At 44.5% G+C, this 15,780-nt stretch overlaps 1 protein-coding gene across 3 annotated transcripts in view; it reads left to right on the forward strand.

Annotated features, from left to right (window-relative positions):
• Positions 1-14,752, forward strand: part of ssbp4 (single stranded DNA binding protein 4) — a 61,909-nt gene extending 47,157 nt beyond the window's left edge. For 2 of the 3 annotated variants that reach the window (XM_024259066.2, XM_024259067.2), the window contains exons 7-17: positions 658-784; positions 849-913; positions 2,043-2,107; positions 2,193-2,238; positions 2,315-2,350; positions 2,435-2,489; positions 5,426-5,493; positions 5,601-5,679; positions 11,685-11,713; positions 11,789-11,890; positions 12,912-14,752. In XM_024259066.2, the coding sequence (XP_024114834.1) occupies positions 658-784; positions 849-913; positions 2,043-2,107; positions 2,193-2,238; positions 2,315-2,350; positions 2,435-2,489; positions 5,426-5,493; positions 5,601-5,679; positions 11,685-11,713; positions 11,789-11,890; positions 12,912-12,941 (702 nt within the window). In that variant the 3' untranslated portion in view covers positions 12,942-14,752. Of the gene's footprint in view, positions 1-657; positions 785-848; positions 914-2,042; positions 2,108-2,192; positions 2,239-2,314; positions 2,351-2,434; positions 2,490-5,425; positions 5,494-5,600; positions 5,680-11,602; positions 11,714-11,788; positions 11,891-12,911 lie in introns of all 3 variants that reach the window. The other variant, XR_002917464.2, reaches the window with a different exon arrangement.
• The last annotated feature ends 1,028 nt before the right edge of the window (positions 14,753-15,780 follow it).

Raw genomic sequence — 15,780 nt, forward strand, 5'->3', positions numbered from 1 at the left:
ACACACACACACACACACACGAGAATTAGAATTACCTCTGAAATGGAACCTCCAGTCTTTGTAGCCGCTGCTGTTCTTTGTGCAGACGATCCTCTGCTGCTCAGCCTGATTGGATCAGAATCTCTGTTTCTGCAACTGTCACTCACCTGCTGACCTCTCCACTTGTGGTCTCACTTTATCAAACACCTGGAAAACATAGCAGGAAAGCTTCACATTTAGTGTGTTCTTCTGTACAATAGCTCCCCCTGCTGGTGGTTTACAGGAACAGCTTAAAGCTTGAGTAAACGGCACAAAAATCCTGAAGCAGATGTGAGCAAACTGCAGAGCAGCAGCAGATCCTGGAGCAGATCCTGGAGCCTTTTGTTGTTCTATTGTTCTGCCCACCCCCCCTTTATTTTGTGCCCTTATCCCCATCACAAACATCCCTCTCTCTTCTTTTCCATCTGGTTCAATAAAAAAAGGTTCATTGTAAAACAATTCACTGAAATGGGGCTTAAATGAATGGAATGTTAGATTGTTTCATCTCTGCTCAGAGATCATTTTCATCAACCCACATCGAAGCTTTGTGGGACAATTAAAGCTTTTCAGTCAACAATTGATTCCTGATCCTCTGAAAATCAAATGAAATAATCTAAGCCCCTCCCCTTTTTTCTACAGCCATTCATGTCTCCACGGTACCCAGGTGGTCCGAGACCCTCCCTCCGAATGCCAAATCAGCCCCCAGGAAGTATCCCAGGATCACAACCCCTCCTTCCAAACAGCTTGGACCTTTCCAGACCTCAAGGTGCTCAGCCATGTCCTTTCTCTGTCTCCACCACCAAACATCTAATGCTGTTGTTCCCCTGCAGGACACAGCATGGGAGGACCCATGAGAATGACCCCCCCCCGAGGCATGGCAGGCATGGGTGCACAGGTTTGTGATGGAACGCAGATCAAGAACAAACGAGGGTGGGAGGGGCTTTGATGGGGATTCCTTTATTGCAGCTGACTCAGCCTTTGAGCAAACCCATGTTTAGCCTGTGAAGCTGCTGCAGCGTCAAACCAAGAAGCGAGTTGTTGGTTTGAAGGTCCTCAGAGCTGCAGATGTAGATGTAGATGAAAGTGTCTGGGTGTGAATTTCAACACGGTGTAAATCTGGTAAATCTTCATCCAATCCGAGTCCCTGATTGGTCAAACTGTGACCAGTTCAACTTGTTTTTGTGTTTTGTACATAGGATCTGAAAATGGTCATAGAAACTTGCGTGTCATAGCGTGAGACGATCACTCTCTTTGCTCCTTCGTCCTCGTTTCCATCGTGGTTCAACCACAGACCGGCCTGTACCGGAGAAGTTGGCGTCTGAATTTTTAAGCTTCTGTTTTCTATTTTGAGGGAAAAGTTAAGGGAAATGTATTGATGGTCCTTAATGAAACACAGTGTAAAAAAAGAGTTGGAAAGTGATTTAATAAAACAGAAGTTGCTTTGTAAACGTCCATTCAAGTAAAACTTCAGGATCGTTTCTAGAACAGTCCGAGTTCAGGTTCTGTGAGGAAACTGCAGCTCTGAGACGCCTCAGAAAGACGAGTGATGGTTTGATTCAATCGTGTTTTTCTGGGACACACTACAGGATTTCTGTCTCATTTCACTTTACTGTAGGAAAATTCTGACTTTCCTTTGACTAGTTTGAATGATTGTTCTTTCTTGAATTAATTTGGAGTTTGAAGTTAGCGATGAGGTTTCAGTCTGACGTAACTCTGTCTTTCTTAAGTTAGCAGAGGTATTGAAGACGTGTCACTGAGCTGAGCGTCTCGACTTATTAAAGACGAATGTTGTTCACCTTTCGGTTTATCTCACTGGTGATTTGGCACAGAGCTCTTACGCCGGAGACCTTCCTGACACAACCCACAGGGATGTGGATCCAAAAATCTGATGTTTTTCTAAAATAAAACATGGGTCAGAATCAAATATTAACAAAAATACGTGTTCCTGTGTGGCCCGGTGCCGAGTGACTCACGGGTCAGTTCTTCTCTTTGAGACTTTGGTGATGGCGTTCCTCTCTGTGCAGAACTACGGCGGCGGGATGAGGCCTCCTCTGAACTCCATGGGTCCGGGGATGCCCGGCATGAACATGTTAGTCAGCAGCAGGAACTTCAGCATCTTCTGGCTCTTTGTAACAGAAATGAAACTGGAACTTCTGAATCTTCTTCTCCTTTAGGGGTCCTGGGGGGCGGGGTCAATGGCCCAACCCCAACTCCAATTCGGTGAGTCACGCTGTCTGACATCCTCGGCCTTTCTGAAGGCACCTCTCATGTTTTCCCGCCTCTCTCCCTGCCTCAGATAGCGTACTCGTCCTCTCCTCCAGGAAGCTATGTGGTAAGCTTCCCGTCACAAGCTCCTGTCAGGTCAGCTGTTACCTGCATGGCTAACTCACCTGCTGTACCTGCTCTCATTCCTCAGGGACCTCCAGGGGGAGGCGGCCCACCAGGAACACCCATCATGCCCAGTCCTGGAGGTGACTGTTGAATTTAGTTTTTTAGCATCTCTATTGGAACCAGCTTCAGGAGAATCATTCCTCTGGATGTTTGTCTCTGAGGACTCCAGATGGAGAACGTTCTTCTCTGCAGGTCTGGACGTCACTAAAGCTTCTCTGAGAACAAACGGTTGTTTCTTCAGCTTTTTCTGTTTCATGTCCCACAGAAACTTCATTTGTGGGATGGTGGGGTCACCATCTTCCAACTCGCCACACACATGCCACATATCGCCATCGTTTGACCCTTTAGTCGCACTCCGAGCACCAATCAGAGACGATGGAGACGTTTTGTGAAATCACTGATGGAACAAACTCTTCAGTTTCCTTTCTTCTCTGTACTGACGAGTTAATCCAAAGAGGAAGTTCTGCTGCCGAACCACAAGATGGAGCCTCTGTTATCATGTTTGCAGATGAAGATGTCTTTACTCCATCTGTCCATCCATCCATCATCCATCCATCATCCATCCATCATCTATCCATCCATCATCCATCCATCATCTATCCATCCATCTATCCATCCATCATCTATCCATCCATCATCTATCCATCCATCATCCATCCATCATCTATCCATCCATCTATCCATCCATCATCTATCCATCATCCATCCATCATCTATCCATCCATCATCCATCCATCATCTATCCATCCATCTATCCATCCATCATCCATCCATCATCCATCCATCCATCCATAGACTAGAAAGATCCTCAGCCTTTCATGGACTGTTCTCCAGTGGTTCAAATTCTATCTCATAGAAAGAAACTTCATGGTAAGCATGGACACTAATACCTTGTTTCTACTGAGCGATCCGGACCAGACCAGACCCCTCTCGGCCGGTTTACAATGGTCCTGGCATTTCTAGTGAGCATTTCCATTGGACGTTGGACTATCAAAGCGCATGTGAGGTGTAGACCGATGATGTAGCTGAGTGCGACTACAGAGAAAGAGAAACTGCATCAGCTGACTCAGAAATGGATGAAAAATGAAAAAAAAAACTGCAAAACTGCAGAAGATAATTATAATCCAGAGCTGATGTTTATTAAGCCGGCATGTACGCTGCAGAACTGTCTGTTGTTCAGAATTTAAAAAAAAAAAACTCTTTATGTTGATCAATTCTCCAATGTTCTTCAAAAAATGTTTCACAAAGCACGATCAGAAGTGTTTAGATGATGAGTATAGGTCGATAACGGACATTCTTTGGCCGTGGGGGTCGGGTTAGACGGAATCTGGGGTTGGGTGTGTCTCCGTATCCATGGATTCAGTGTGTCTCTGGTCCCCAACCCCTCGATTAAGGGGAATACTGTATGTAAATAACTTATTATTATTTGCGAGAAGCAGGTGTTGAGCGTTTGTGCGTCAACCTGTGCGTTTTAGCTTAACGCGGTGCAGGAGAGGGTGGGGGGAAGAGTGCGTGAGCGTGTGCATGAGGGAAGCAGCGTGCGCTGCGATGAGGGAGAGAAAAAAAAGGCAGATCATATTAGCGTGCTGACAGTTGTTGTCAATTGGCAGTGCAAGGAAAAGTATTAAAAAGTCCTCTAAGGACTGAGACTGGTTCTTTGGCTTCACACGGTCCGGAGGCTCTGATGGTCTGAACAGGGAGGAGAACCCCGGAGGAAGAAAAACCTTCAGCCCTGGTTCTTCCAACCACAGTCAGGAACGAAGTAGGAAACGTTCAACATGGGCCGAAAGGAAAAACTCTGATCGGACGCTTCCAGTCAACTCCACTCTATCCAGACCCAGTCCCAGGTTGCATTGTGGGACTGGGTCTGGATACAGTGGAGTTGGTGGTGGAGCAAAGGATCCAGGATAAACTGAAGAACATTCTGGAGAACACCAGCCACCCTCTGTACTCAGTGTTCTCTGGTCAGAGGATCTTCATGACCATCAACCGATTTCTGTCTTTGCCACGCTCCACTGAGAGGTACCGGAAGTCCTTTGTGCCCAGTGCTATTCGACTCTTTAACGCTGCTGGGAGGGGTGGTGGCAAATGACAAGGTCACTGATCAATGTTTTTATGATGTTTTTTTTTTTTTTTAAACATCACTTTTATGTATTTCACTCTCTAAATTATGAACTTTTAAAGGTACATTTTAACTGTTAATGATTACTGTGTACTTTATTCTATTATGGGTTTTGTTTTTTAATTTGACTGTGTGGTGTGATGTATGGAGCAAGGACAATGACATAATTTCCCTAAGGATTACTAAAGTAAAAAAAAACTTTCCACCAATCAAGGGGTTACATCGTGTGACAACAGAAGCTCCGCCCTCACGGGTCCATTCCATTTTTCTATGGACCAATGACCAACGCGGGTCTAGAAATGGTACCAGTTGGTCCTGCTTAACAGGTCCATTTTGTAATGGAAACACAAAAAATTCCAGTCTGGCCCGGTCCAGTCCGGTCTGGACTGCTCAGTGGAAACGGGGCATTACTTCTCTGGGGTCCACAAAATTAAATATGGTGTGCCTCAAGGTCACATCATGGGCCCATTGCTTTTTAACATTAACATGTTTCTTCATCATCAGGAGACACAACAACAGCTTTCACAGCTATGCCTCCCGATGACACAAGGACAATAGAAGCACTTTTTATTTGCATTTAAGATGTGAAATTATGGATGGCAAATTGTTTTGGTCTATCAGCCATTCCAGCTGTGAAAACCAAAACATACAAAGAGGCAATTTTTCAGTATTATTCAGTATTATTGTGTAACGTCTGCAGGAGACAGCAGAGAGCCACAGACAGCATAAATGCTTTTGAAAAATGGCTCAAGACCCATCGTTTTAATCTGAGTTTTAGCTAATTTTATCATTTTCAGCCTATCCCTACCACTGTTGGGTGAAGGGGGGGTCCCCCTGAACCAGTCTCTCGCTGGTGGATCTTCCCGTAATGGTTTCTCATTGTTTTATCTCCAGATTCCACGAACTCCAGTGAGAACATCTACACCATGATGAACCCCATCGCTCCAGGAAACAGACCTAACGTGAGTCTTCCTGTCTGATCATGGCGCTGTCCAAGCATGCAACCACGTGTAAACGTCCGGTTACTAGGCCTCCTGAGAACATGAAGTGGTTGAACTGGTTTCTGTAGTTTCCAATGGGACCTGGACCCGATGGGCCCATGGGGGGGATGGGCGCCATGGAGCAGCATCACACGAACGGCTCATTAGGTGAGTGTCCTTCTGCACACGTGCAGACCGTACAGCTGAGAAGCCGTGCAGTCTCTAGGAAAGCAGACGATGGCGAGAACGATAAGGCCGGATCTAGGCAGGGGCAAGGTGGGGCAATGCCCCCCCAAATGCCAGGACTGCCCCCCCCATCCAAACAAGAAAAACAAGCGCTCTCTTCTCTCTCTGGCTCCCACTCGAAATAGCTGCTAGTGCTGATTGGTAGATTCAAGGGGGGGCGTGGCCTCTGGCCTCACTCCCGCTCCTCGTCTCCTCGCTCACACTAACAGCTTCAGCTGCAGAGCTGTTAGAAGTTCTCGTCTGCTGTTTATCGCTGAAATGACTTGATGATCAGCAGTGTTGGGCATCTCACTTCAAAAAAGTAATTAGTTATAGTTACTAGTTACTTCTCCCAAAAAGTAATTGAGTTAGTAACTCAATTACTGCATCTTCAAAGTAATTAGTTACTTGGCAAAGTAACTCGTTTGCACGTTTGTGTTGTGATTGTAATGTTTATATCCGTGTCTACCGCCTGTTTAGATACAAAAACATGATCACATTTGTCAATTGCGGCATTTTATTGTGAAAAACTGGTTATATTTTGAAAAGAAACCGGATTTTCTCATGTATCTTGATGCAACTTCCGGCCAGAATTGACGCGGAACGCTCGGGTGCGAAGCGCCCAGCTCCAGCAAGATCATCAAACTTTGAAGTAACGCACCGCGATTTACATGAAGTAACTATAACGGCGTTACAGCGAGGATGAAAGTAATTAGTTCGATTACTAAATGACTTGATTTATAACGCCGTTAGTAACGCCGTTATACTTAAACGGCGTTAGTCCCAACACTGATCATCAGTCATTTTAACTCCTTTTTGTCCTCCATCTGTTGCTCTCTTTGTTCTAGTTTGGAGGAAAAAGGAGAAATGAGTTGAAAATGTGCAGGTTTCTGGATGCTAAAGCTAACGCTGTTTGTAGCAGCTAAGCTAACAGTACTGGAGCATTAGCTGTGTTTGAGATGCCTCGCCTGGATCGTCGGTGAGACCAGGCGGTTGCAGACGGGGAAAGGCGCCTGAGATAAAGACGAACAGAACTGAACCAGACCAGAACCTCAATATTCAGATGAATATTAATATGCCTCTCCTCCTCAGGATAAACTTTACTATTATGTCTTTTTTATAATAATTTTTAACATCTGTCCGAGGACAACAGAAGAAAAATAGCCGCTGGGGTAATTTAATGTCCGTTTGCCCAGAAATTAAAATTAACTTTTAAAGACAACAAAAACACAAATAACTACAGATGGTTTGAAATCGTGTTTATTTTCACATCAGTGGTTTACGATTATGTATAAAAAAGAGACTCAGATCTGTAAAGAAAATAAATTTGAATGATGTTTAAGGAATGATCCTGATGTTTTTGATTAATATTTAGTGTGTTTGTTGAGTAATTTAGTAAAAAGAAAAAGAAAAGATTAAACGAAATACCAAAATAACAGATGCTGGATTTAAACTAATTTCCTTCTGATGAAAATAAATTCTGTTATCACAAAATATTTGTTCATCCATGGATTTTTTTTTTAAACAGGAATCAAGAGTTTCTGCAGTAACAGCTTCTTGGTTTGCTACATTGATGACTACAAAAAGAGATTTTTTTTTTTTTTTTTTATCGTCTGCTACAAAGAAAGCTTTTTGGCTGTTTTAATACATAGTTTAGCATTTATAAACTAAACTTAAATAAATAAATAAATAAAAGTGGCAAAAATACTCAATAAATAATTAAAAGACAAATAACCAGAATAAATAGCTAAACAGAACTCTTCTTCTTTTCCTTTGGGGTTTTCCCTTCAGGGGTCGCCACAGCGAATCAGTTTCCTCCATCTAAGCCTGTCTTCAGCATCCTCCACTCTAACACCAGCCACCTTCATGTCTTCATTCACTGCATCCATAAACCTCCTCTTTGGTCTTCCTCTAGACCTCTTTCCTGCAGCTCTAGACTCAGCATCCTTCTACCAATATATTCACTGTCTCTCCTCTGAACATGTCCAAACCATCTCAGTCTGGCCTCTCTGACTTTATCTCCAAAACCTCTAACATGTGCTGTCCCTCTGATGTATTCATTCCTGATCCTATCCATCCTGGTCACTCCCAAAGAGAACCTCAGCATCTTCATCTCTGCTACCTCCAGCTCTGCTTCCTGTCTTTTCTTCAGTCCCACTGTTTCTAGTCCAAACAACATGGCTGGTCTCACCACAGTCTTGTACACCTTTCCTTTCATTTGTGCTGAAACTCTTCTGTCACACATCACACCTGACACTTTTCTCCACCCATTCCAACCTGCTTGCACTCTCCTCTTCACTTCTTTTCCACACTCTCCATTACTCTGTACTGTTGACCCTAAATACTTAAACTCCTCCCCCTTCTTTATCTCTTCTCCCTGTAACCTCACTCTTCCACTCTGGTTCCTCTCATTCACACACATGTACTCTGTCTTACTGCGGCTAACCTTCATTCCTCTCCTTTCCAGGGCAAACCTCCACCTCTCTAACTCCACCTCCACCTGTTCCCTGCTCTCACTACAAATCACAATATCATCTGCAAACATCATAGTCCATGGTGATTCCTGTCTAACCTCATCCGTCAGTCTGTCCATCACCATTGCAAACAGGAAGGGGCTCAGAGCTGATCCCTGATGTAATCCCACCTCCACCTTGAACTCCTCTGTCACCCCTACAGCACACCTCACCACTGTCTTACAGCCCTCATACATGTCCTGCACTGCTCGGACATACTTCTCTGTCACTCCAGACTTCCTCATACAATACCATAGTTCCTCTCTGGGCACTCTGTCATAAGCTTTCTCCAGATCTACAAAGACACAGTGGAGCTCTCTCTGACCTTCTCTGTACTTCTCTATCAACATCCTCAAAGCAAATGTTGCATCTGTAGTGCTCTTTCTTGGCATGAAACCATACTGCTGCTCACAAATGTTCACTTCTGCTCTTAGTCTGGCTTCCACTACTCTTTCCCACACCTTCATTGTATGGCTCATCAGCTTTATTCCTCTGTAGTTACCACAACTCTGCACATCTCCCTTATTCTTAAAAATGGGCACCATCACACTTCTCCTCCATTCCTCAGGCATCTTCTCACCACCTAAGATCCTGTTGAACAACCCGGTCAAAAACTCCACTGCCATCTCTCCTAGACACTTCCATACCTCCACAGGTATATCATCAGGACCAAGAGCCTTTCCACTCTTCATCCTCTTCAAAGCCCCTCTCACTTCACCTTTACTAATCTTTCTTACTTCCTGCTCCACAACCGTCACCTCTTCTACTCTTTGTTCTCTCTCATTCTCTTCATTCATCAACTCTTCAAAGTATTCTTTCCATCTTTCCATTACACCACTGACACCTGTCACCACATTACCATTCCTATCCTTGATCACCCTAACCTGCTGCATGTCCTTCCCATCTCGATCTCTCTGCCTTGCTAGTCTGTACAGGTCAGTCTCTCCCTCCTTACTACCCAACCTAGCGTACAAGTCATCATAAGCTCTTTGTTTGGCCTTTGACACCTCTACTTTCACCTTACGCTGCATCTCCCTGTACTCCTGTCTACTCTCCTCAGTCCTCTCAGTGTCCCACTTCTTCTTAGCTAGTCTCTTACTCCGTATACACTCCTGCACCTCCTCATTCCACCACCAAGTCTCCTTATCAACTCTCTTTCCTGATGACACACCAAGTACACTCCTACCTGTCTCCCTGATCACATTAGCTGTAGTTATCCAGTCATCTGGGAGTACCTCCTGACCACCCAGAGCCTGTTTCAACTGTTTCTTAAAAGTCATGCAACAATCTTCTTTTTTCAGCTTCCACCAGTTTGTCCTCTTCTCTGCCTTTGCCCTCTCTTTCTTCATCTTCTTCACCACCAGAGTCATTCTACACACCACCATCCTGTGCTGTCTGGAAACACTCTCACCAACCACTACTTTACAGTCACTGATCTCCTTCAGATTACACCGTCTACACAAGATGTAGTCTATCTGTGTGCTTCTACCTCCACTCTTATAGGTCACTCTATGTTCCTGTCTCTTCTCAAAGAATGTATTCACTATCGCCATTTCCATCTTTTTTGCAAAATCAACCACCATCTGTCCTTCTACATTCCTCTCCTGGATACCAAACCTGCCCATCACCTCCTCATCACCTCGGTTTCCTGCACCAACATGACCATTGAAATCTGCACCAATGACAACTCTCTCATTTCCAGGGATGCTCATCATCACTTCATCAAGATCCAACCAGAACTTCTCCTTCTCTTCCAGCTCACATCCTACCTGTGGGGCATACCCACTAACAACATTGAACATCACACCCTCCATTTCTATCTTCAGACTCATCACTCTATCTGACACTCTTTTTACCTCCACAACACTCCTAACAAACTCCTCCTTTAGGATAACTCCTACTCCATTTCTCTTCCCATCTCCACCATGATAGAACAACTTGAACCCTGCTCCTAAACTTCTAGCCTTGCTACCTTTCCACCTGGTCTCCTGGACACACAGTATGTCTACCTTTCTCCTCTGCATCATGTCCACTAACTCTCTACCCTTTCCTGTCATAGTTCCAACATTCAAAGTCCCAACTCTCAGTCCAACACTAGTGACTTTCCTCTTCTTCCTCTCCCTACGAACCCGCCTTCCTCCTCTCCTTCTTCCACCAACAGTAGTCCAATTTCCACCGGCACCCTGTCGGTGAACAGCACCGATGGCGGTCGTTGTTAACCCGGGCCTCGACCGATCCGGTATGGATATCGTAGGTCTGATTCGCATATTTGATTTGGCAAGATTTTACGTCGGATGCCCTTCCTGACACAACCCTCTGTATTTATCCGGGCTTGGGACCGGCACAATGAGACCCTGGCTTGGGCCCCCTTGTGGCTACATTAAATAGCTAAACAGAACATTAAAATAAATAAATAAAGCAACAAAAATGCATAAAATATGTATTTTTAAAACACAGAACCTAAACCAAATATAAATTTAAAAGCAAATAAATAAAAATGACTCAAAGTAAATAACAGATACATTTAAAAGATGTTCTAAAAAAGACCAAAAGGAAACGGATAACAAAACAGACTTTTGATCCGGATGTCAGCTGGACGAGGAAGTGAAGATCTTCATGGACAGAACTTCCTCCAAAATCCTGATTCTTTCTCCTTCCAGTTCACCAAAGACTCTTTTAGCTAATTCTCCAATGTTTATTGACTGTGATCAATACATTCAATCATTGGTTTCTCAGAGTTCTTGATAAAATAATCAAAGCTAACATCAAAATGCTCTTTCATTGATTTACAATCCTTTCCAACTGCGGTCAAATGAGCCGCCGTTCACATTTCCGTGGTCACATCAAGAAGCTCCGTGGAGTCTGGTGGAGATTTTCCAGCGTTCTCAGTCCTGCTACCGTAAGTATTGGATGAAACTCACACCAAAAATCCAGTGATGCTGATTTGACCACAGAAATGTGAACGGCGGCTCATTTGACTGCAGTCAATGTGAAGATACCATCTTCTCTTCTCCAGAACCTGAACTAGACACTAGGAACAGATGAGGGTTTAGTGCATGTGCAGCAGAGCTGTTGATGGAAAGAAGATCATTCATTCAGACAGAGTCTGTCCAAGACAGTTTGATTGATTTAAAAGGAGAAATACTCGGAAATGCAAAAACAAAATGATTTCTTATCACATTTGTTCACTTTCAGAAGAAAAATGACACACAGACACGTTAAAAACTCTAAAAACAGGATTTTCATTGGAGGGGGACTTTTCGGGGGCTTGGGAGGATTTTACACCCCAACCTCTCACTATACCCAACCCCCCGCTCCCCTCCCCCCTGATATTCTGTTTGCACCCCCAACAGGGGCTGACTAGATCTGGCCCTGGTGAACGTCCTCTCTGACCTGACGGTCAGCTGATGCCTCCGTTTCTGCTTCTCATCACAGGTTCTGGAGATATGGATGGCTTGCCAAAGGTGAGATCAGCCGTCTTGCTGTGCGGTTTGAGTTGGCGGCGGTTTCATTTGCTGGTTTCTGCTTCTGTCCGGTAGAATTCCCCAAACAACATGGCAGCAATGAACAACCCCCCCGGCACCCCCCGAGACGACGGCGAGATGGCGGGAAACTTTTTAAACCCATTCCAAAATGAAAATGTGAGTAACAGGAAATGTATTGAAAAATCCAATGGAGTTGAATTTCAAAATAAAAGCACTTTGGAAAGCAGACATGGGGGTCCAGTCTAGACCCGGACCGCTGCCTTCTAGAACCAGAAGGTCGGGCAGACCAAGAACCATCTTTAGTTCTACTGAGGATAAAGAAGAAACCTCCTTTCCTCTGAATGTCTGGACCAGCCACACTAAACAAAGACATAAAACTACATAAAAACTGTCAAATGACCTTACTGAGCAATACTCTAAAGATCCAGAAGTCCAGAGATCTTTGGGTTCTGAGATGGTTCTGAGATGGAGCAGAACTTCTGAGAGAATATGGCATCAAATCATGAATGGATCTCCTCTACATTCAAACATTTAAAAAAAGAAAACAGAAACGTGGTAAATGTCCCTCTTCAACTATCTTCTGATGTCAAAGAGTTGCAGTCCTCGTTTCATGATCGTGATTCAGTTTTAGACAAACATAGTTTCTGCATGGTGGCAGGAGAAATTCACCTATGAGTTGTTCTTTTTGTTCACTCTCTCCCACTAGCCCAACCAAACACTAGCAGTGAAACAACAACAGCAGCAACATCATTCAGGTTCTGATCCAGATCAGACCAGGAAAACAAAGATGTTCATGAATCTATTTGTCTGCAGGTGCATGCATTCAAATGGGGCGGAGCAGGGCTACTGTAGCCCCGCCCACTGTAGTCTATATGTCACAACTACAAACTTTTTCAAATGGCATTTGTATTGCTCCTGATTCCCAGTGATGGGAACAAAGAATTCCTCAGAAATGCTGTTTTCATTTTGATTTTCTTTCTACATGTTGGATCATCAGGACAATAAGGAGGTTAAAACTCTCTTGTTTCAAGAGCGGGTCTTTAAAAGATTCCCTCAACCAGGCTGAGGAGCAGAACTGAGCAGAACCAAACAGAACCAAGCAGAGCCAGCACCTAAACAAACAGAAGAAACTCAGAGAGAACCACAGGTTTATTGTCCGTCTCTTCTCTCTCCGCAGTTTTCTCCCAACATGACGATGAGCGTCTGAAGTTTTGAACTCTTCATTGTCTGCCCTGAGGTCCATCTCCTGCCCCGGTGCGTCTTCTATTGCCCCCCTCCCCTGCCCTCCGCCTCATGGACGCTGTTTGGTCCACAACACTCCTGGGAGTTTTCTCAGGAAGCAGGGGAGTCCTTAGAGCCCCATCAGCTGTGAAATGGGGGAGGGGGAGTATGAAGGACTGTCTCCTCTTCCTCACATCAACTCCATGGAGCCAGAACCTCAGAACCAGAACTTGCTGTGACTCCCCTTGACGAGACAGACTCTGATGGTTCTCTGACGAAGATGAAGATGAAGATGTTGATGATGAAGATAATGATGATGTGGTTTCCGGTTGTCTCCTGATATGTTCAGATCTCTGCAGCAGCAACACACTGGCCAAACGCTCAGACTCCGTTTATGTCTCCCAATCTGGAAGATCTCCTCTGGAAGATCTCCTCTGGAAGATCTCCTCTGCAGGATCTCCTCTGGAGGATCTCCTCTGGAAGATCTCCTCTGGAAGATCTCCTCTGGAAGATCTCCTCTGCAGGATCTCCTCTGGAGGATCTCCTCTGGAACTTCCTCTGGGCTCATTTTTCTGAAAACAGTCTTGCCACACATCCCTGGAAGCCGATCATCAGCCACTGCAGGAAGCGGTTCCTGATCCCACAGAGCAGCTGCTCTTCCTGCAGACGGACCTCAGTGAGCAGACGGACGGCCTCCTTCAGTGGTTTGTTGGTGTCTGTTCATGTTAAGATGCTTGTTTTTTCGGTCATCTTTACCAAATCCGTCTGTGAAATCTGCAGTGAGGTTCTGTCATGACTTCAAGCAGCCGATTGCTTCCTCCTGTCCGTCCGCCTCTCCTGAGCGGAAGAAGCTTTGTTTGGATCTCATCCAACCGTCAGTTCCACAGGAAGGGCGGGACTTTGGGCTGTTTTTTTATCGGTGAAATTTGCATTTCCGCGTGAAGACAAAGTCCTGTTTTTTCTTGACCTTAGCAAACCTCCACTGACAGCAGCCGTAGCCTCTTTGATCCACACCTGAGCCTCCTGATATCAATGTGAACCTCCAGGATTGAGTGATGAGGAGTCGCCCCCTCATTCTGTCCTCCTCATGAAGCCCCGCCCCTCTTTCATCTACTGTAAATACTGTAAAACACATTTTGATATCGACATGTATTGATATTTCCGTCATAAACTTAAATTACGAAAAGGCTGAATGTTCAGAGGGTTGTGAAGAGCGCGGTGGGACAAGGGCGGGCCGGCTGTGGCGTCCTCACTCTGTCCCTCCTCCAAACGCTGTTTTTGAAATTTAAAAATGTCTAGAGTTTTGTCAAAGGCGTCTCCTCACAAACGTGGTCTCCTGCAGTTTTAATATGAAGGATTTTTATCAACGAAAAAGCTTGTAGAATACAAAATATTTTAAAAGAAGATCTGGATGTCGGAGTTTGGGGGAAGCTCTCCAGCTCGTCCTCTCCGTCCTCGCTGGCCTCCTCTGTCCTTCTATTGTGGTGTAAAATAAAGGAGGAGCTGCTGCTCAGGAGAGACGCTCCTGTTATGACAGCATTCAGGATGAGCTGTCTCTGTCCCGGCTATGATCAGATTCATTATTGTCCAGAATCTTGTTTTAGGATTGTAGGTGTCTTGTGTACAAAGATGTTCTTTGTATTGTAAAGTTTCTTATGGACACGTATTGCATTCTATTAAAAAAGAAGAGTGATCTTTGTTCTCATTTTTAAGAACTACAAAAGCAAAAACTACAAACTAACTAACCTCAACTGCTCATGAAAACTGAGATGATCTGAATTAAAAGTTGAAAATCCACAATGTGTCCGTGTCATAAAGATGATCCTCTTTGTGTTCCTCAGTCTGTTCCTGTTCTTCCTGAAGAACAAACACTGATGTATTTCTATGGACCAGCATGAACGGTTGGTTTGTGTCTGAGGGGATCACTTCTAGTTCCAGGCGGACTCTGGCTTGATGTGATTTTGCAGAGACAGGCAGGGAGCGTCAAGAAAGAAAAAAAAAACATAAAATTATAGAGTTTCTCAGTAACATCACAAGTTCTCATTGTTGTTAAAACAAACTCCACAGAAATTCATCGTTACAAATCATCACTCTTTCTCTGTCATGGAGCAACCTGCTGCTACCGTCTCCAGTCACCAGAGGGAGCGCTCACCAGAGTTCTGAGCTCACCACCTGCCATCACCTGGACTCATCAGCTCAGCTGTTCCCCATCACCTCATCACCTCCTCAGCTTATAGTCTGGCTCCACACTTCACTCTCTGTGAAGCTTTGTTTGTGCCACCCTGCCTGCATCTCTGAGCGTTTACTCCTGACCTGATCTTCTGCCTCCGACCCTGCTACTCTGATTGCCTGCCGCCTGCCCCTGACCCTCACCTGGACTCTGACTCCTCTTCTCGCTCGTCTCGGATGATCCCATGCCCGTGTATGACCTCTGCCTGTCTGACCCTGCTTATTCTGTGGACTGTTAATAAACCTGCTGCACGTGGAACCAGCTGTCTGCCTGTTTGTGACATTCTCTCGCATGGTCGAGGGGCACATGTTGGTGACGGGTCCTTTTATTCTCATTTTAGGATGATTGTTGTAGTCCTAACTATACATACATGTGTATATATATATATATATATATATAGCAAAAATCTAAAAAACAATTTACTGAAAATCTGAAAAAAAAATATTGCTAAAAAAAGTGACAATCAGAAAAAATTATATATAAAATGAGAAATATTTTTGCAAAAATCGAAATTATAGAGAAAATATGAAAAGGAATAGAAAAAAAACATAGGGACAATTTATATATACTGCTCACAAAAATGAAAGGAGCACTT

Source organism: Oryzias melastigma, linkage group LG4 (genome assembly GCF_002922805.2).
Source record: "Oryzias melastigma strain HK-1 linkage group LG4, ASM292280v2, whole genome shotgun sequence".
NCBI lineage: Eukaryota > Metazoa > Chordata > Actinopteri > Beloniformes > Adrianichthyidae > Oryzias > Oryzias melastigma.